The sequence below is a fragment of the Parus major genome, chromosome 1 (assembly GCF_001522545.3).
Source record: "Parus major isolate Abel chromosome 1, Parus_major1.1, whole genome shotgun sequence".
In the NCBI taxonomy this organism is placed as follows: domain Eukaryota; kingdom Metazoa; phylum Chordata; class Aves; order Passeriformes; family Paridae; genus Parus; species Parus major.
Genome location: NC_031768.1, coordinates 30475244 through 30495206, shown reverse-complemented (window position 1 = coordinate 30495206; position 19963 = coordinate 30475244). Strand labels below are relative to the sequence as shown.

Sequence of the window (19963 nt, the reverse complement as noted above, 5' to 3'; positions counted from 1 at the left end):
GGGATGGTGGCAGCCCCCGCCGCCTCCGCTGCTCTTTGGGGGACTCCTGCTCGGGGCTGGGCGTGAGGCCGAGGCCGGCCCCGGCGGGGGTGTGGCGGTCGGGAGCGGCGGGGCCGGGTCCCAGAGCGATGGCGTGAGGTAAGTCACGCTTCGGGAGCCGTGCAGCTCCGGCGGGCTCGCCGAGAACCGCGCTGTGATGCAGCAGCTGCGGCTCGCTGTCTCTTTGCTTCTTCCTCTAAGTGCGGTGGAAGATCCGCTGATATAAGTAATGGGATATTAAAGCATGTTGTTGTTGTTTTTTGTTTCTTTTTTTTTTTAAAGCAAGCAAAAGGAACAAAAAAAACCCAAACCCCAAAAAAACCCAACCAAACAAAATCCAACACACGTGTTTTGCTTTCTTATTTCTTGGAAATCTGGCTTCCCGCTATCGAAGTGCTCTCACGGAGAAGGCGTGGTGGGAAGATAAACTCGGCCTTATCTGCAGTCAGCTGGGCTTGGGTGGGAGAGACTGATAAGGAGCTACAGCTGTATAAAGGCAGAGGGAAGTAAGAAGTCAGCGTGCTAGGGAGCAAAACCGTATGGAGGTGGTGATCCTGAGGCTGAAAGGTGTAGAGAACAGTGGGCTTTGTGATGACAACAACGGAACACGTGCAGCTCCTTTTAAACCTATTAAATAAATACATAAAATGATGTCTGTGCCGCTTGTGAACATTGTGATTTCTGCTCCATCTTGCTTTGTTCCGGAGGAAGGTGGCCACAAGAAGGTGAGGTCGCACCTGGGAGTCCCTCCGCTCCGGTGCTTGCTGCCTCGCTTTTCTGTCTCTCTGAACCTCGACCACCTCCTCCTGCCCCGCAGCAGCAGGACCCGGGCTTTCCTGTGAGAGAGGGCAGCTCCGTCCGTGCTCGCTGGGCTCCTTGGAGGGCAGTGGGAGTGAAAGCTTTGTGCACTGAGAAAATCCGGGAAAGGGTAAAGAATTGCCGTACTTTGAATGTCTCCCATTCCTGAAGCTCCATTAGGTCATTGCCGTAGACCCAGTGCTGCCTCCTAGGCGCCCCGGTTAGGAAAAGGCCAGTCACCTCAGGGTGCACAGTTCTGGTTACACTTCGCCTACAAGGTAGCCGGGGAGGTGCTGGGGATGGAGTAGCGGAGCCCCGTGAAGGGCTCGGGGCGGTGTCCTGTGCACGTCCCGCAGCAAAATTACTTCCTGGTCACTATACTGCTGCCCTGCTCCTTAAAAACTTCCCCCTTAGCCTCTCCATTCCCCCACTTTAGCTTAGCTGTCCCATTTGTCTCCAGGTAAAACCTTTTCAAACGCGTTTATTTTGACTACTAGTCAGGTTTCATGGCCAAACGGGCCACAGTCGTGCCGGGAAGTCCTGCGGCCCCTGGGAAGAAAGGAGGGCTGGCGGGAAACATTTAGACATTTTCCGGGGCTGCCTGAAGACCTGGAGGGAAACGACAAGATTCGGGGCGTCACTTATACATTTTCCGGGGGCTGTCCGAGATGCAAACGGAGGCGAACAAAGCCGGTTTCACGGAGCCGCTCGGTCTCTGGAGCGCCCGAGCGCACCTGGCGCCGCGCCCGTTCCCCCTCCGGCCGGCAGGGGGCGGTCGCGCGCGGAGGCCCGCGGCGGGGGCGGGGCCGGGACCGGGGGCGGGGCGGGCGCGTGCGCGGCGCGCGGCGGTGCCATATGCGCGGGGCGGTGCGCGGGGCGGCGCGCGGTCAGCGCTGAGGGGTTGCGCGCCGGTGCTGCCGCCATGGGCAAGAAACAGAAGAACCGGAGCGAGGAGAGGTGAGGGATACGGGGAAACCCCCTCCCACTTACCCGTCCCGCCGCAGAGACCCCCGGGCCGGGACGCCCGCGGCGGCGTGACACGGCCCACACGGCGCTGAGTCAGGCGCCGGGCCCGGCCGGGGCTCGCGGCCTCATCGCAGGCGGGGCGCGCCAGGCCCGGCTCGGCCCGGCCGTGCGTGTGTTTGTCCGTGAAGGGACAGGCCGCTCGATTTCCACCTGAAAAATAGCTGCTTAGTGCAATTGAGGTGATTCAAGTGTGGGTTTCTTAATTATTCTTTATCTCTTACTGGGAGTTGGTGCTATAGATCGTGCTGTGACAGTGATATCTACATGTTTCATCTGCTTGCTTAATAAATGCAAATGGTGGATATTTTAGTGATTGGAGGATAAGAGAGTAGCCTCTGTCGTCATGTTCATGTCGTCGTGGACAATACCCATCTGTGAACTTTTTTGTGTGGAAGAGTTTCCTATAAAGGCAGCTGTATTAACCATATGGAATGCTGACCGAATGACATTGTGTGTATATACACTAGCAGGAGGGAATGTATTTTTACTTGTCACTATAAAGTAACAATACAAAGAAACAATCAGTTTAAAGAGTGTTTCTAGCTTTTAATGGTGACAGGTAGTTAAATGAAAACTTATGTCTTGAAATGTGTATGAACTAGAAACTACAACCTTTTTTCCTTGAGCCATTAAGTGTTTCTCCTCTGAAAGTTTTCCCCATGACAGCTGTGTCACAAAATTCTATTTCACTTCTAAGAACTTCTTATTGCTTAGGCATGTACAGATCCTTACTTAAGGCTGTTACTTTTTGTTTCAGATTAGGGTATAAACTGTTTTGGTTTTGCCGATACTTTCTGACTAATGAGTATTTTCTCAGTGAGGTGTTTTCCTCATCTGGCTGTTTTTCCTGATGCCTTTTGCCATGCCGTGTGTGTTGCTTTTTAGTGTCATTATCAACTTGTTTGACGGGCTGTATTTCACAGGAATATCTTGGGAGCAGCTCTGGTGAGGAGGTAAGTTGAGTGTGAAGAGGGAAGGGTGGGATGTCTGTGCTCTAAAGGAAAGAAGACCTAGTGTTCATCTTGGTACGCAGTGTGGTAGATCTCAGATGCATGAAAGAGCCTTCAGGTATAAAAACTCTGGTTCTTGGGGCTGTTTCAGGGATAGCTGTTGGTGTGCAGGGAACACTTTGAGAGTCTTGGTGCCTGCTGGATACTTCCTTCCCTCTGTGTATCTCAGCACATATTTCTGTAAATTACTGAGCACAGGCCTCTCTCATGTGCTACACGTGAAATGTTGTTTATGTCTAAAAATGGAAGCATACCTTAAAGGAAAGGTCAAGAATTTCTTGTTAGAATAGTTAAAATCTTGAGAGCCTAATTATTATTACATCAGATCTTAATGTTGCAAAAAAGAAGGAATAATAGTGCAGTTACAGTAATTATGCTCCCTGTTGCCAAGTCCTAAGGTCAGTGGTTTCATCCTGGTGGTGGTGGTGAGCTGCTGCAGAGAGCTGTCAGCATCAGGTGTCCTTCACTGGGTACGTGTGATTGCTCATGGTTATGGTTTCATCTTCCTCACTCTAGGATCCACTTGAGATCATTTTTATATGCTTGTTAATGTGACTTTGCTCTTCACTGATTATTCCATGAAGCTACCTCCATTGGTACCTCCACAGTACATCCAAGTAAGAGAAAGGCACTGTGTATTGAATACTATTTCTTTCTTGTTTATTACCCCTAAAACCAATTTTGTTCAGGTCTGTGTTTCTTTTAGCCAGCGTCTCTCAAGTTGTGGGGTGTCCTGTGCCGAGTCTGTAGAGGCCATCTCTGTTTATCATCTATGCCTGTGCCCTGCTGTGTTCTGTCTCTTCCTTTCTCAAGGCCACTGCTCCCATACCAGGCCTGTATTTCTCTACACTACATTATTGTTGTGGACTTGTAAATATCTCATTCTGTGCAGTGACTGTTTGTGACTGATTCTGTTTGAAACTATGGTTGCAGCGTGCCCAGATAAACAAAAGTAGAACCAATTAGGCATAGGCACCTGGTTAATTAGAGAAATTGCTGTCACAGCTAAATCAAGGAACAGTTGCAGGCAGGTCAGAAGTTCAGCCAAAGTAAGCTTTGATAGGCTTTAGTCCTGAGGTCTTGGAAATGCGGTACCAAGCTTAGGAATTGCTCCTAGCACTGACAGTACTGTCACAGGGCTAGCAGTTGTATGGGAGGGAGAGGGATGATGTGGAAGAAAAATACAGACAGGCATGTGTTTGAGAAAAGAGGACAAGATGGTTACACTGGAGGTGTTTTATAGCAGGGGGTTTGAGGGATGGAAGTGAGGATGGACCTGGAAGGCTAGTGATGTTTTGGAACAGGTGTTACCTGCAGAGGTAACTTTCATTTACTGGTGGTCTTGGTTTTAGGTGACATCCTTGTGGATGTCAAGTTCCCCTGAGAGAGAGGATGCACTGCATGTTTGCATCTGTGCAATTTGGAGTTTTAAAGTCCTCCATCAGTCTTCATTTCTGATAAAGTGAGAGAGGAATGGCACTGTGTAATCAAAGGCTTCCAGTTGGATTTGTTTGCTGCATCTTCATTTCTGTGCCATATAGTTCTGTGCTATTTATTCCCTCCTTTTCCTCTCTTTTCCCAACAGTTATGTTACAGGTACGGTTTCTTACATCCTTTTTGGCTGCAGCTCCCAAAGCATGTGGCAGCTCATGGGCACAACTTGTAGTGCAGAGGAAGCATGTGGGAAGGATGCAGGTGGTTATGTTTATGCTGTGAATATTTGTTTGAGAATTGATGTGGTGACAGGAAGGAGATTCTCTGCTCAACACACTAAGACAAATTATGTAAGGTACAAGCAATCTTTACTCTTTCTCCCCTCATCTCCATAGCTTTGACTTCTGCAGTGGAGTTTCCTCCTCCCCTGTTTCCACTGAGTACAGTAGCGGCTATATCAATGGGTTTTGATAAGTGTGCTGGGAAATGAGGCTCAGGATGAATTTTGTCCCTATGTAGTTATACCCTGTTTCTATAACAAGACTGTGATTGAGATGATAGCTGTGATGAGCAAGAAAAGAATGAAAATGCAAGACTGTAGCCTGTTATGAATACATATTGCTACTTGAACACTACAAATCTGTGCATACTATACCAGCACCTCTGTTTTGCCCTTCTGGAACTGTTAGTAACTTTTGCTGCTTGATTGCTGTGCATCTGCCAATGAAGAACATATTTATCTAGAATGGTCAGATATATGGTCACTTTGTAGTGTGTTAGGTGCTCTGTAAAGGTGGAGAGTGTCTTGGGTCAAAATAGCTCCTAAGCTGTAGGAAGTTGTTTTAATTGTTTCCTCTTTAGAATTTTTGTGTTTGTGCTGATCACTGATTTTCAAATGAAATTTTATAGCATGTATTTCAATAAAAAGATGAGATATCCAAGTTTTCAAGCTTTCCTAATTGAAGAGCACGTCCTCTGATGTATAGTCTCCTTTTGGGAGGAGTGTTATGCTCTTTGATATGGTTGTAATGGCAGAAAGTACATCAAGGTTCTATCCTTGGTTCTGTCTATCCTACTGTCTTTGGAATTTAGTTAGGAAATTTTTTTTAATGTGTGCAGAAAGGCTATTTTAAACTATAGGACTCTGCTTTGAATCTGAGCCTCAAATTGCTGCTGTAGGCTTCCTAGTGAGTGTACTTTGTATTCTATGTTACAGATTATTGCTTGCATAGAACATGGCTCTTTGAAAGTGTTAGCTTTTCATGTATTTTTCTCTTCTCCCAGCTTTAAGTCACCTTCTTTTTCTCTTAATAGTTTTCTTTAGTTTCCAGTAGGTAGTATTTAGCTGTGTTTATTCTTCTGCCCTTTAATAATGTGACCTGTTGCCTAGGCATTCCACTCTGATCATTCATGTTTATTGCTTTAGAAATTACAGGTGCTGCAGCCAAGAGTGAACACTGATGCTAAAATAAGACAGACAGTGCTCTTACTGATGCTGTGTATTGCTTTCTGTCCAGTATTGTCTACTAGTCAGTCTCTTTGGTTCCTTTTCTATTAGTGTGTTAAGTAAAACCTCAGGGCTGTGTAGGAAAGTTCCGTGAAGGTTAGAATGTAGTTTGGAAACATTCTGTACACCAGAGTATAGTAACTTATCTGCTTCTCAAAAATATTTCCACAAGCAAAGCTTTCTGCAACTCCATCAAGGAGAACAGCTGATAAACCCTTGAAATCCTTGTTTTTCCAATCTCATCTGGAAGATGGAAGATTTTATACTGAAAGATGTAGTAATATAATGTAAAATAAATGCATCATTACAGAAATTTGTTGTCCTGTTCTATGCAAATTTATATTTCTGTTCCCCCCAAGCCTATAGTTTTTAACACAGGCATTTCATATTTACAAGAAAACCATATATACTTTTTGGATTTTATTTTAAAGCAAAGCATCATTGTAAAAAGTCTAAATGGATCATGAAATATCTGTGGTAAGGGCAGCATAAACCAAAAAACACTGTATTACAGTAGGGATATTGTAAGAAGCAGCTTTTCTTGTGGAAATCTTTATTCTTTTCATTATGTTCATGATGGCATCTAAATCTCATGTATAACTACTATTTATGAAAAGTATGAAAATAGTACATTGGAAGCCATCAGGAATTGCAGAATTCGTTGTTTCAGTTCTCTGAAGACTTCTGAAAGCCTGAAATATGTTTCTTTAAATATATGCTGTAAGATGGAGTGTTGGTTTTAATTACAGCTAATGTAGGGGGACGTCGTTTGCTCTTTGGGATTATAGGCAATGTAAAGTGTTGTTCTGAAGTTGTTTTAAGTGGTGTTTTTGTGATGTATTTTGATTTTATACAGTGAGATGTGTAGGATATGGAAGTTGTGAAACACTGAACTTGGTGGTAGTTTCTGTTGTCTTTGCACTTTTCTTAAACAAAAAAAACCCCAAAATAACTTGTTCAGGGAAGATTGGAAGCTTAGTTTCTTACTTAGTGTTTCATATTCCATGCTTTTAGTCATCATTATATATTTTGAGATATAAACACAAACTGAACTTTGAAGAGCTGCTTTATTCCAGAGAGATTTGTTGCCAGCTGCTAGCCACAACATAAGCTTTTTATCTTGAAGTTTTGCTATACCTTTGTTTAAATGGAAATTTTAGGTTGTGTGGTTGTGGTGTGCACTTTTTTTCCCCTTTTTGGTGATTTTTTTTTTCTTCCTTTTTGGTTTAATTGTTGTTGTTGTGTTTTTTGGTTTTTTTAATCTGAGTTTTATGAAGCAGACTTCTTATTTTTCTAGAATCTGTGTGGGTTAAAGGTGTAGTCCTCTTTTTTTCAGGTTTTGCTTAGCTGATAACTATGCCACTCTTTTTCCCCATCCAAACTTGTAAGAGAGGGCATGACTCTTTAAATTAATAATGGAATCATTGTTTTGGGAGCTTGAATGAAAAGCAATTATCCTTTTAGTCAGATTATACTTCCTTGCTCTAATGTAATTAGGTAGCTTCACCAGCTTCCTTCATCTATGAAAAATCACAAGGTGTAGTTTCATGTAAAACTCGGTTCAGTTGAGCTACTGGACACTTCAAACCCTGTGGTGTTACTCTTGCTATCCCCAGCTGCACCTGCTTCTGTTGCAGTGCATTCGGTGCTTATGGGCCCACAGTTCAAATCAGGTGTGTGTTTTCATCGGCTGCCCAAAAAGGGTTTTCTGCATGGACTTGTGGCCGCAGGATTGCCTGAGCCTGATGAGAGGGGAAGTGTAGTTGGGAATGGGCAAGGAAGTCAGTTCTTCCCTCTGCTGCACCCTAGTGGGAAAGGCAAGAGGAGGGTGCCCTATTTCTAGGGCTGTGGTTTTATTTTTCTTCTTTATGCACTCTCAGCAGCAATGGGTTGCAGCTGGTGCTCATGTGGACACTCCTTAATTTTCTGGGCTGAGAAAGGAGCACAGTTCATTTTTTCCTGAATTTCAAACTGTCTCAGTCATATGTAAATTAAATATTTTCAGTGGAGGAAAAGACAAAACCAAAAAAAAAAGAAGCTTGTGGTGTTGATGTACGTTGATAGGCCAAAATGAGAAAAAGGCCAGGGCTTTGTTTTCATGTTTTGAATAGTCTTGCTGAGCCAGCAGATGTCTGCATTTTTCATTTCATAACCCACTTAAAGAACAAGTTGGTGATGCAGGGTTTTGAACAACTAAATGATTACTTCCATAGTGGCTTATGTTTTGACACAGTTTAGACCAGTTGCTGTAGAAGAACTTCGAGTGGCATTCTGTCTTTAAAACAATATCAATACTACAGATGAAAACAACTACAAGTATGTCATTTAGCATTGGTAACTTGCTGGTTTTGGATAACCTTGTGTTCATAAATGCATCTTATTAAAGAGCGTACAGCTCACACATGTGGAGGATGGATAAGGTGCTCTGGGGAAACAATGATAAAAGTCGGACTAGAGCTATTAGTTTTACTTGGTCTGAAACTACTGCAAAACCAAACACATGGAAAGAGATGGTTCAGCTTCTCTTCAGTCTTTTTGAAGGCCAAGGAATTCTTTTTCTTAAGCAAACAAAATTACTTAATGACAGTGATGTTTCTTTGAAGGCAGTTAGAAGAGCTGGTGTCATGTAACTGATGAAATACCTCCAAGATTGCCTCAGCAAAAATGAACTTCTGATTATGCAGGAATGTGGGCAGTGAGTTTACAACAGTGATGCAACTTTCTTGCTGTGTCAACTTGCTGACTCTTCTGCCTCTTTCACATGAAGGTTTAATTTCTTTGTTTCAGTCTGTTTTTAATTGTACAGTGTTTTTTTACCTTTCAACTTCACCTTAACAGAGGCAGCTGAAAACCTAAGTAAAAGATTTTTAGTGTGATTTGAATTAGCATGTTAACTATAAGATGAAGGCAAGCACAAGTAAGCCTGTTTGTGTCGCTCAGTGCAGTAGATCAAAAAGTGCTTGTAATTGGTTAGTCTGTGGGTACACTTTAGCTTTGGTTTCAGCAGGAAAGTGTTATCGACTTTGTTTGCAAAGCTGGAAGTTGGATTTCCAGTAGTTTGGGGCTTGTCTCGTTTCAAGCTGAATTCTTTCATTTAATTTCAGCAGTTACGTTTACTTACTTTCAATAGAGTCAAATGGATATGAGTGAGGGCAACTCAGCTCCTTTGTATAATCCTGTTGCTTCACTCTTTCAGTTCATGAATGGATTAGTAGCTTTTTTGCCCTTTATCTCACTGCTGCCTAGTCAGGATGCCATCTCTGTCACGTGTAGCTGCACGGTGCCTATTTATAATGAAGTTTTTTCTCTGTGTTTGGGGAGATATATTGTAGGTACTGTAATAAGTGTACTGGAAGTCACAACTGTGTGTGGTCTTAAGAACTGTTTGCTGGTGGTCTTGCTAATATGACGAGCTTGTCTCTTATTAGAGAGTCTGTGAAATGCTCTTGGTCAGTTGGCTTTCCTTCACTAGAACTGGCATGGAAAGCTGGAGGATCTTGTTTGGCAAGGAAGGGCAATTATGCATTTTAGCTGCAGAAGTTCACTGCACAAAGATAAATGATAAAAGCTTATTAACTCTTATTTCAGTAGCTGTAGTTCTGTCTTCCTGCATTTAGCTTTGTTTTCCTGGGCAGTGCTGAGGAAGTCTTTCAAATTTCCATGCCTAGATTTGTCTGTTCCAGAGATTGTATTGCAGACAGTATCTGTCCTTAGTATGGCAGGTTCATACTATGAAAATCCCTTAATGATGAATATATTAACTCTGTCAGTACTTAAAATAAGTTTTTAAACTTCCATGGAAGAGAGAAGTGATAAATAGTTAAAATGTACTTGTAATTGTTCCGACGTATTTTATTAGGAAGCATTGATATTTTTTGTTATTTGAGAATTTTAAGTTTAAATCTTGAATGGAGCATTACAGCTTCTGTTCCAGTGAGCGGTGCACTGATGAACACCTAATATTATAGACTAAAAGAAATGGTGGAACTTCAGAATTTAAAAATAAATCTTGCTAATTGTGAACAAGTATTAGAAACAGTGAACTTCACTGTGTGAGGGGTTTTTGTAAGCAAAAATGGGAAAGCATGCCTGTAAAAGACTAGAGTAAACCCTAGAATATGAAAACTAAGATTAATGTGAATTTCAGTGTCTGCAAATCAGAGTTTGTGTTAGGGTCAGCTCTGGTATCCAGATGGCATCCACAGGGAATTTCTAGGTTCTGGCTGTTGCAGGCCATTGCATCAGAAAAAGAACTTGATTCAAAACTGTGCTTGTTTCTCATCTTAAAAAAAACCCAAACATGCCCCCAAATAAAATAAGCCAAACACCTTAAGGTGTTTTTAATGTTTTTTGGCAGATACAATGTATTAGTTGAGGGGTTGGTTTGTTTGCTTTTAAACTGTGTTTCTAGTCTTCAATACTGTTTCCTTGCTGTAGCAGCAAGAGAAACACGGCAGAGTTTTTTTTTCCTACAGACTCTGCATCTATCAGTCACAAGGTTTTTTTTTTTCCCTTTTCTGACTCAATAGCTTGCAACTGTGTGGGATCTTATAAATAGCAGAGCTACTGGATGTCTTTGTACATCTGACTGAGCAGCGGTAGGTGACAGCTCTTTTATTTCCTAGCTCTTTTAATCTTCACACTGAAAGACATTTCATACTTTCTCTTAGAGGCAGGATTTGGAATTGTAGCTTTTATTTGTTGTTGCGCATTCTTGTTTAACATGCAACATGAGCAACTTAGGTTGTGTTTTGGGTATCAATTTCTGTTACTGGCCTGATTTGATGCTTTGTTTCTTCTGTTGCCCATGTCTGCCTTAAAAATCTCCAAACACTTACTTGGGCTTATTTGGGATGGTCTGGATATATTTGATCCTGGTTTAGTACAGAATGTTGTGTTAGCACAGCATTTAACTTGTGACCCTATGAATATTCAGGAATCTATCTCCAAGTGGCTTCTCCCATGTAAAACAGAGGTTTTCATTAGTCTGTGCTGACAACTTGTACTAAAACCCTTTTGGGAAGCAGTTGAGTTCTTAATGTAATTTTTAGGGTGTTAAGGTAAATATTTTCTCAATATAAAGTATGTAAATGTTTCTCTGTGTTATTTTAAAAATGCATTACTGTAATCCTGCATAAATGGCAAAAGGCAGTGAAATTGTGTAGAGAAAATGTTGAGCACTTTTTCTTTTTGATGTAATTCTAAAAAAATAACAAACTTTGAGATATGAAATGTAGTGATGTCTGTGTACATGTTACTGATTACTGCAGTCTCCTTTAATGAATCTCACATGTCTTTTAGCACTGTAGAGTTTTGCCCTATCTTAGGCACAGACCTCTGTGGAAAAATATCTGTAGCCATTTTTTTTAAAAACAGCTTGTTTAGGTTTGAGTGAAGTAAACACACCTAGTTCCTGCTGTAATTTAATGCATTGAAACACTGCTTTAGCAATATCAAAACTCGTTTTATATCTGTCAGCAAAAACAGAGGCTGGAATCAAAGTATGTGAATAACAGAGGTGGCTTAGGCTTCACCTGTGAAACAAAGACAATGGAAAATCAGGGAAATAACTCTTCTGCAGTGCAGTAGCACTTTGTTTTCCAGACCTCCTTTAGCCTTTTGTGTTGGGGAAATGTGAGGGGTTTTTTTAGTGCAAAGTATTATGAGCTTGAATGGTCTAAGGTAGTGAGGCTGTGAAATCTGTTTATAAAATCTTCATACAAAAGCAGTTTGAGGTTAAAACTGAAAACCATGTGAGCATTCTGGTTCTTTCTGGTTCCTGTAGCAGGCCCTCTTAGGGTTGGACCGTGGTAAAGGCTGAATGGAGACCTTGGGAGATCTTGGAGAAGGAGGTTCCTGAAAGAATGTTTGGATTTCTGAAATATGTGTAGGGAGACTATTTAAAAACCTTTACAATAAAGAGTTCCATGGTGTATCTAATAATGCTGATGGATGCTAACTATGAAGCAGGGAGCACAGTGCCTGTGGAATAGCAGGCCACATTACTTTCTCAGTCTTGCCTGAGAAAGTGGCCTGGGAAATCATAAAGAAGAATTAAAACAATCCTCAGAGACAGAAAACAGCCTTGCAGGTGCTGTTTGTCAGTTTCTTGTTTTCTTGCAAGAGAAGGTCAAGGGGTGGTGTACCCCACTGACCAATGATAATGATGTGTTAGTTTACTAACCAATAAGAGTTTTACTTTTCTGTACTTTCACGTATTAGTCTATAAAAGAAGATCTGAGGTAATACACCTTAGGAGGAAGAACTCTCCTGTTCAACTCACAAGAGAGTCTGTGTCGTTCTTCTTGCTGTTCAAAACAGAGCGACAAATGCCCATAGGAAATGTGATACATGTTATATAGTTAAGTGTAGTGGGTTCCTTATAAAAAGGAGTATGACCTTCCCAGGAGTGGGAGGAGCACCTTCTTAATTTTTTCAACTCTCTTATGAAATCCTAGTGGAATATTATTAGTTTTAAAATGTAAGGAAATTCAAGATCAATATGGGAATAAACTTGTAGTAATGGAAGCTAGTTTGAATTCCTTGACTTTCCAATGATAATTTTGCTTGTCAGTTCTTATACAGCAGTATATGTAATTGTGTGCAGCCTTAATTTCACTTCTTACTTCATTGAGGCTTCAAATATTTGAAGCTTGCTCTGTCACTTCCTAGTGAAGTGGAAGTGTAGTGGAAAGTATAGAGGTTATTTTGAGTGGTTTGTTTGTTTGGGTGTTGTTTTTTGTCAGAAACCATTGACTATTTTTTCAGAAACTAAACAATGAAAGCCAAGTTCAAAAAGACTTTTGTATTGGTGCCGCTATTTTGACAGCTGGGCAATCTTTATTATTATTATTCATAAAGTGTTCTTGCTGGTGGGTGTTGAAGCTTAATGTCTGTTAAATAGTTTTTTTCAGTGTTAAGAGATTTTTTTTTTTCCCCTAAAGTAGTTTTCTTCTTCAAAGTTCAATTGAAGTGAGTTGATTTAACACCAAATAAAATCTTACCTTCTTAAAGCCTGTACCCTGGAAAACATAAGGTACCAGAGCCATCTTCTTTACTTGTAGCCAAAAACCCATGTGTTTTATGTTTGGACATAGCTTTCTGCTAAACTGCATTGTGAGAAGTGAGCTTTGATAATATCCATGTAAAATATGAGCTGCTTAAAGGCCTGGTGCTTTAGTACCTGAAAAACCACATGGTTAAGATCCTTTAGTAAGGGGAGCAGTACCGCCTTGGAAGAAGTAGTAGCTGAGCATGTATTTTGGTGTTTTCAAGCTACTTCAAGCTTGGATATGACTCAGTCTCCTCCATTAACTCCTAGAGGAAAATGAGGAAAGCAAATGTGCTTAATAAACTTGATATTCAGTCATTAATGCAAAAACAAGTTTGAAGGCCTATGTGTAGGCCTGGATAATGTAGTTAGCTTGACATTAGAGCTTTAATTCTAGGTATACAAGTGAGTGGCATTTTTACTTCAGCTGTTACCCCTGATAGAGCCAGTTAAACTGCTTATAAAAATGACACTTTAATTGCTGAAACATCAAATCATCTTAAGGTGAGAATGGCCAAAATGTGTATTTTTCTCTTGAGGGAGATAATGATTACTTTAGAGATTTTACATTAACTATATGAGAGATACATTTCTTTTGACAAACGTATAACAAATCGAGTCAGCGCATGAGGGAGTGTTACTAGGTTTATTTTAGGTGTGTTTTTTCATCTCTTAACTAAAAGTATCTCTGGCAATACAAGTACTGTACTGTGAGGTACTTTGTTGTGGTGCTTTTTATTTTGTTTGTTCAGTCTACCCAGAAGAAAAGATAAGATCTTAAAAATACAAATCATCAGTCTTGGCCTTTAAATAAATTACATACTTCGTTGCTTAGTTGTGCTGTTGTCACATGTTGACAGTTTTTGGTGACTTGCATATTTGGTGACTTGCAATATGTCTGGTAAAATGTTTGTTAGTGTCAGCATTCACTTGCAGAAGAATCCAGCCCTTTCCTTTTTGCAGAGAACTACAACTTAGACTTACTGAATTTTAGAATCTGTAGCTGTATAATTAAATACTTAGTTTTCTTTATTAAGATGGAACTTATGTATTTATAAATTGGCACAACTGAAGTTTTGGTAGTTTAGAATTTGGTTATATCTTGAAAGTCCTAAATCTGTAAGAAATTGGTTTCCCTTATTTTCTGGATACAGTTTTGGGTATTTGGTGAGTCAGCCTTTGTCTGATTTATCCTGAGTGGGTGCTAATAAATGAGGCAGTGAAATTGTAAAACAGCAGCTTTCTGCCCATTTATCTAAGATGCAGTTAAGTGAAATACTAACAACTTGTTGATTAAATAGGTTTTGAAACTGCCTGTTGTGATAAAAGTAGCATCAGAGTACTGAAGCTCTGTGTGAAACATGGAATAAGTAAGCCTCCTTTCTTACAATTGTACTGTGAGTGTGATTAGGTGGTAAAATATCTGGACAAAAGCTTCTTTTGGCTTTCTGTAGGCCTGAGAGAGGTAACACTAAGGTAACTGGTACAAATGATTGCTTGCCAACTACATTAGTATTTTTTTATGATCTGCTTTAAAGTCTGGCTTGGGGCTGAACTCTGTTAATCTGTGTGACTTCTTGTCTTGAAAGATAACAAGATTTTTAGTCTGATGGCGAAGCATAGCCAACTGTTATTATGAGTTGGAAGCTGTAAAGAACTTTCACTTATTTGCTAAATAAAAATACAGTAGATTTTGTTTGCTAAAGGTTGTTTGAAAGAGCAGATAAATATCTCTTAGTAGGATGCCCTAGTTGTGACTTTGTGCTTCATTTTAAAACTTTGTGATTTGAAGGGCCAAACATCTTTTGGATGACCAAAGTCAGACAGTCTAGTTACATTCTTCCAAGAAGTTATGTCAGATTGCATAGCTAAACTTTTAAAGTTGGGGTTGCAAGAACTGAATGTGTTTTATTGTTCCACCTCCCTTCAAACAGAACACACTTGTGAAGGATTTTTCCTTCCCTTCCTAGTGAGTGGAATAAGGTAACAGTGCATTATCATTTGTTAAACATGGAGCATTTTTTTCTGCATTGCATATATTTTGTGATTGATTTTGCATTTTGAAACATTATTTTTTTTTTATTCAGATGGCTTCTACTTATGTAAACTTAATGCTTTGAACTAGTGATAACCCTGCTTTCTTTCTTCATTTCAGTGCAAAAGATGATATTGATATTGATGCCCTTGCTGCTGAGATAGAAGGTGCAGGAGCTGCAAAGGATCAAGAGCCGCAGAAATCCAAAGGCAAAAAGAAAAAAGAGAAGAAGAAACAAGATTTTGAGTAAGTTTGGGTTTTTTCCACCTGTCTGATCTTATGCCATTATCCAAAAATTCAGTTGATTAAGTGCCCTAACTTCTTTCTTATTTTAGTGAAGATGATATCCTGAAGGAGCTGGAGGAACTGTCAATAGAGGCGCAAGGAGGGAAAGTTGACAGGGAACAACCTTCTACAGGAAAGGTGAACACTGAGAGGGAGGTGGGCTTTTTAATAGGAAATAGTTAAAATATGAGACATTTCTGTCCCAGAGAACTTCTAGTGTTGCAGTGTAGTTGGAGATCCTATGTGAAACGTGCAGCTGGCATGTTCTTTTAATTATATTTGATCATCTTTTCATAGTAAAGTAAATCACAAAAAAAGCCATGTATTGATATGATAATTATTCAAAGCCAATAAGAATAAATCTTAATTATAGGCTGAAGTGTGGTGCACTCAACAGGAATAGTTACTGCTTTCAAACTTTCTGTTCAATAAGAGAGGTTTTTCTTGATGTATCTCAATGTTACCTCTTAGCTCTTGACAGCAAGTAATTTTTCACGGCTGATTATTGAATTGTTTAATTACCAGGTTGAAAATGACAATGAAGAAAGCATATCAAAACAAGATAAAAAAAGAAAAGGAAAGAGTAAAAAAGCCAATCTGGAAAATGACTATGACAGTGAGGAAGTGGAAGATAAAGATAAAAAATCTAAAAAAGCCCAGAAAGCAAAACAAGACATGCTTTCTGGCAGTGATGATGATGATCATGAGACACAGCTTAAGAAAAGCAAAGGGAAAACTCAGAAGTCAAATAAAAAACACAATCTGTCAGAAGAAGATGAAACTAACATTAAAAAAAGTAAAGAGCGTGGGGGAGGAGTGTCTACAGGCGAGAGTGGTGATGAATCAGATGAGGTTTCCCAATCTAGAAAAGGACAAAAGAAAAACCAAAAGCCAAAGTCTGCTCCTGCTGCAGAGAGTGGGGATGATGAAGAAGAACCTTCATTCAAAGTAAAAACAGTGGCTCAGAAGAAGGCAGAAAAAAAAGAACGTGAAAGAAAAAAACGTGAAGAAGAAAAAGCCAAATTGAGGAAGCAGAAAGAGAAGGAAGAATTAGAAGGTGGTAAAGAACCAGCAAAGCCAAAGGAATCTCTAAAAAAAACTGAAGAGAAGGCTTCTCCTGAAGTTACAACAATCCCTGGCCCTGGGGAGAAAGGAGAGGCTGCTGCAGGAACAGAAGGTTTGTAACATGGTTTCTAAAACTGTAATTTAAATATTGTAGTTTTTAACTGAGGTTAACCAGGGAAGTGCCAGGCAGTGAGGACAGTTTGGTTTATTTTGAATTGTGAATACTAGAAATTTGGTAGCTTTGTCTGCCTCTCTGTGTTGGCTCATAGGTGGCTGTGTTTTCTGGTCTGTAGTTTGTTCAGGTACATGGGAAAACAAGCCAGATGGTGAATTCTCATTACAGTATATGATTATACTTCTGTATTGCAAGAGTACTTTTTCACTTCCCTGTTATTTTGATACTTTAAGACTTCAGGCCATGACTTAAGAGAGTTTTATTGTTTTCATTACAAAATGTTTATGTAGAAGCCAGTGAAAAAATTCCTCATTTGATGTTATCTATCATATTTGAAACATAAATTGTACTTAGAGTATCTTTGAAACTTCTGGGATCTTTGAAAGTATGCCTCTTCTTTCTGTAGCTGATGACAATGAGGGGGACAAAAAGAAAAAAGACAAGAAGAAAAAGAAAGGTGAGAAAGAAGAAAAAGAGAAAGAGAAGAAGAAGGGTCCCAGTAAAGCCACAGTTAAAGCCATGCAAGAGGCCTTGGCTAAAATGAAAGAGGAGGAAGAAAGGGCAAAAAAAGAGGAGGAAGAACGCATAAGACGACTGGAAGAACTTGAAGCAAAACGCAAAGAAGAGGTACCGTATATCTCGCTTCAAGGATAAAATAAGGGAGAGAGTAACCTTAATCTGTCTGCTTGCTGCTGCAGTTGGTGAATTAATCCTTAATACGTTTCTCGTAAACAGAAGATACTTGGGCAGCTTTTGTGTAAAGCATGCTTTAGAGTTTCTGCATGTTCATTTATCTTTCTCTAGGAACGATTAGAGCAAGAGAGAAAAGAAAGAAAGAAACAGAAAGAAAAAGAGAGGAAGGAGCGTTTGAAAAAGGAAGGAAAACTTTTAACAAAAGCTCAGCGAGAAGCCAGAGCCAGAGCAGAGGCTACTCTTAAACTGCTCCAAGCTCAGGGTAAGCAGTAAAGTTGAATAATAATTAAAACCAAGCCAAAAAACCCAACAAAACTTTATATCTGTTATTGCTTTGTGTTTATTTTTTTCCTATCTGGAGCTAGGAGGGCAAGTGCTGAGTGATTCCATGTGAAGTTGCTCTGTTGTCAAGGAAGGCAGTGTGTGCCCTCCCTTCCCCTTTATTTTTTAAGTAGGTTTAAGTGTCTGTGTTTCTGTGCTTTTAGCTTACACTTTGAATATCCAGCTTTTTAATACATCTACTTGTGGTTTGAAGATGTTACTTATCAAACTTAGGAAAAAGCACTTAAAGAAGTGGTGTAATCTAAAGACCAGGAAAAGCACATGGGCTATGCTTGGAGGTCTTGTAAGACCAGTGATCTGGATCTTGTTGAATTAGTTCACATGCTCAATTAAGAAAGTGTGCTGTTTTGCTTCAAAAACAATGGGGGAAGTGCATGGAAAAGATAAGTTTTTCTCTGGGATTCATCAGGAGTATGTAAGAGCTTTCCTGTTTTTCTGTGAAGTATAATGTGTCTCCACTGGAATGAAGTAAAATTGTCCAATATGTTGTAAGTAAAATTTCCTGAATTGTTGGCAACTGGAAAGTAATTTGTGAGTGCTGAGTGTATTTGTTGAGTACACTAACTGACACTTTACTGGTAGGAGGATGTATAAATGTAGGAATCTTTGTAACTAGTAAAATGTTTGGAGCTCTTAAACATACACCAAGGCTTTGGTTATTGCTGTAGCTATTAGAATCTTTCTATTTATGTGCCCCTACAACTGGATTTTTGTAAAATCTGCAATGTAAATTACTCAGATAATGTATATTACTCTGTAATATAAATTACCTGAAAAAAAATTGAATGTGCAGCAGTAATTCAGTTTTTAATTTACCTTTGCACCAAATTTCTGGTTTTGATGGAATCCCTTCATATATTACATATATTACATATATTTCTCACTTCCTGGTGAGGCAAAGATGAAGCTGGTGAATTGAACCTGGCATTGTTTTAATACCTGAAACCATCAGTATTGTAAAATTAAAAAAAAACCCTTAAAACAACAACAAACCAAAACCCAAACAAACAAAACGAATCAAAACCCACAAACCTCCCCACACAGAGCAAAAGGGAAAATGTTGTCTGCTGAGCAACCTTGAGCATTTAAGAAGAGTTCTGCCTGTGAGCTACTCCAAATTGTCTGAAACTTGGACCATTGGTAGACAGGTTTTAAGTGATTTTTTTGCACAGCAGACCTTAAATTGTTAAGGGATGTATTCATGACATTTTATGCAGGTTTGTGATAAATTAAACCTGCGGTCATACGATCCAGTTGGATTTTTTTTTTTTTTTCTGTTTCATTGCCATCCCCTTCCTCCAGTTATCTGACTTCTTTTTGAGAGCTGTCAGGAGTATCTGAAAAACTATACTTCACAGAAGTTTTCTAGCTTTTGAATTCAGACTTTTAAAAAAGATAAAATATGCATTGAACTTTCTACTCTTTCTTCATCTTCCAATTTTGGAAAACATGTTCTCACTTAAACCAAAGTTTGTTTATTAATTACCTGGATTTTCTTAACAATTTTTTTGTTTTGAAGGTGTTGAAGTGCCATCCAAAGACTCTGTGCCAAAGAAGAGGCCAGTATATGAAGACAAAAAGAGAAAGAAGCAGCAGCAGCCAGAAAATAAAGAAGGTGTAGTTTGTATATAGGGACACCTAATTGATCAGTCACATTTCTGGAAGTATTTCTGAAACAAACCAGCTAATCTTAAGCTTATTGCATTTCAGAATTTAGATTTTCGAAATGTTGGAGATGGTGGTGTAAAGGCCTTTCACAAAAGATGCTTATCTGAATTGTACTAATAATTTTTCTTTTTTTTTTTCTTTCTTTGGCTTTTTTGGTTTTTTTTTTTTTTAGTTTTCATTTTTAATGGAACAGTAAGGGAAATATGGGTAGCTCACTAGTATTGCTTCATTTTCTTCTGTCTTTTAAAGAGTGGGAGGAGTTTTAAATGTCAATAATGGACCTATCTTGTAAATCTATTCAACTGCTTAGAAAGCCATATGTTTTCCAAATAAGCTGGAGCAGTATGTGTAAGAGAATTTGCGCTTTGAAAATATGTAGCAACCAACTTCCTGTCTTGCAATTTCAGAAAGTGTGGAGGTAACTTCCACAGCTGAGGATGCTGTAGAACTGGAAACACCAGTGAAAGAAGAGGCTCCTCTTCCTGTAGATCCAGGTTGGTGGTAATGCTAATAAGTTTCAAATCCTTAAGCTTGTGTGTCAGTGCTGCATGATAGTTATCATACCTTGCTGGATGTGGCTGAATGGCCTTCCTTTCTTGAGGTGTAGTTGCCTTTTTTTTTCCCTCCTTTCTTAAGGGAGGAACTGATGATACTTTATGGAGTAAAAGGCATGAAGCTTCAAAATAAGCATGTAAAGGTCCTTTATTCTGGGTGAACTCCAGTTTTAGTTGGCTTAGTTATCTCAAATGAGCACATTCAGTGCCTTATTTGCTCTCCGGACTTTTCACTTACTTTTACAAGTCTGTTTTGTCAACATTTAGGTGGAGGTAGGGAG

General features: G+C 39.7%; 1 protein-coding gene across 16 annotated transcripts in view; it reads left to right on the top strand.

The window, feature by feature from the left end:
• The first annotated feature begins 19 nt into the window (after positions 1-19).
• Positions 20-19963, top strand: part of EIF5B (eukaryotic translation initiation factor 5B) — a 37424-nt gene continuing 17480 nt past the window's right edge. For 8 of the 16 annotated variants that reach the window (XR_004496870.1, XM_033513430.1, XM_033513449.1 and 5 more), the window contains exons 1-8: positions 4496-4662; positions 15021-15146; positions 15236-15341; positions 15711-16362; positions 16832-17052; positions 17230-17380; positions 18980-19075; positions 19536-19622. Coding sequence is in view for 15 of the 16 variants with exons in the window: in XM_033513430.1 (XP_033369321.1) it covers positions 4511-4662; positions 15021-15146; positions 15236-15341; positions 15711-16362; positions 16832-17052; positions 17230-17380; positions 18980-19075; positions 19536-19622 (1591 nt within the window). In the remaining variant the exon portion in view is untranslated. Of the gene's footprint in view, positions 139-321; positions 765-794; positions 968-1669; positions 1795-2786; positions 2817-4495; positions 4663-15020; positions 15147-15235; positions 15342-15710; positions 16363-16831; positions 17053-17229; positions 17381-18979; positions 19076-19535; positions 19623-19963 lie in introns of those variants that run through there. The other 8 variants (XM_015622526.2, XM_033513427.1, XM_033513480.1 and 5 more) reach the window with 8 other exon arrangements.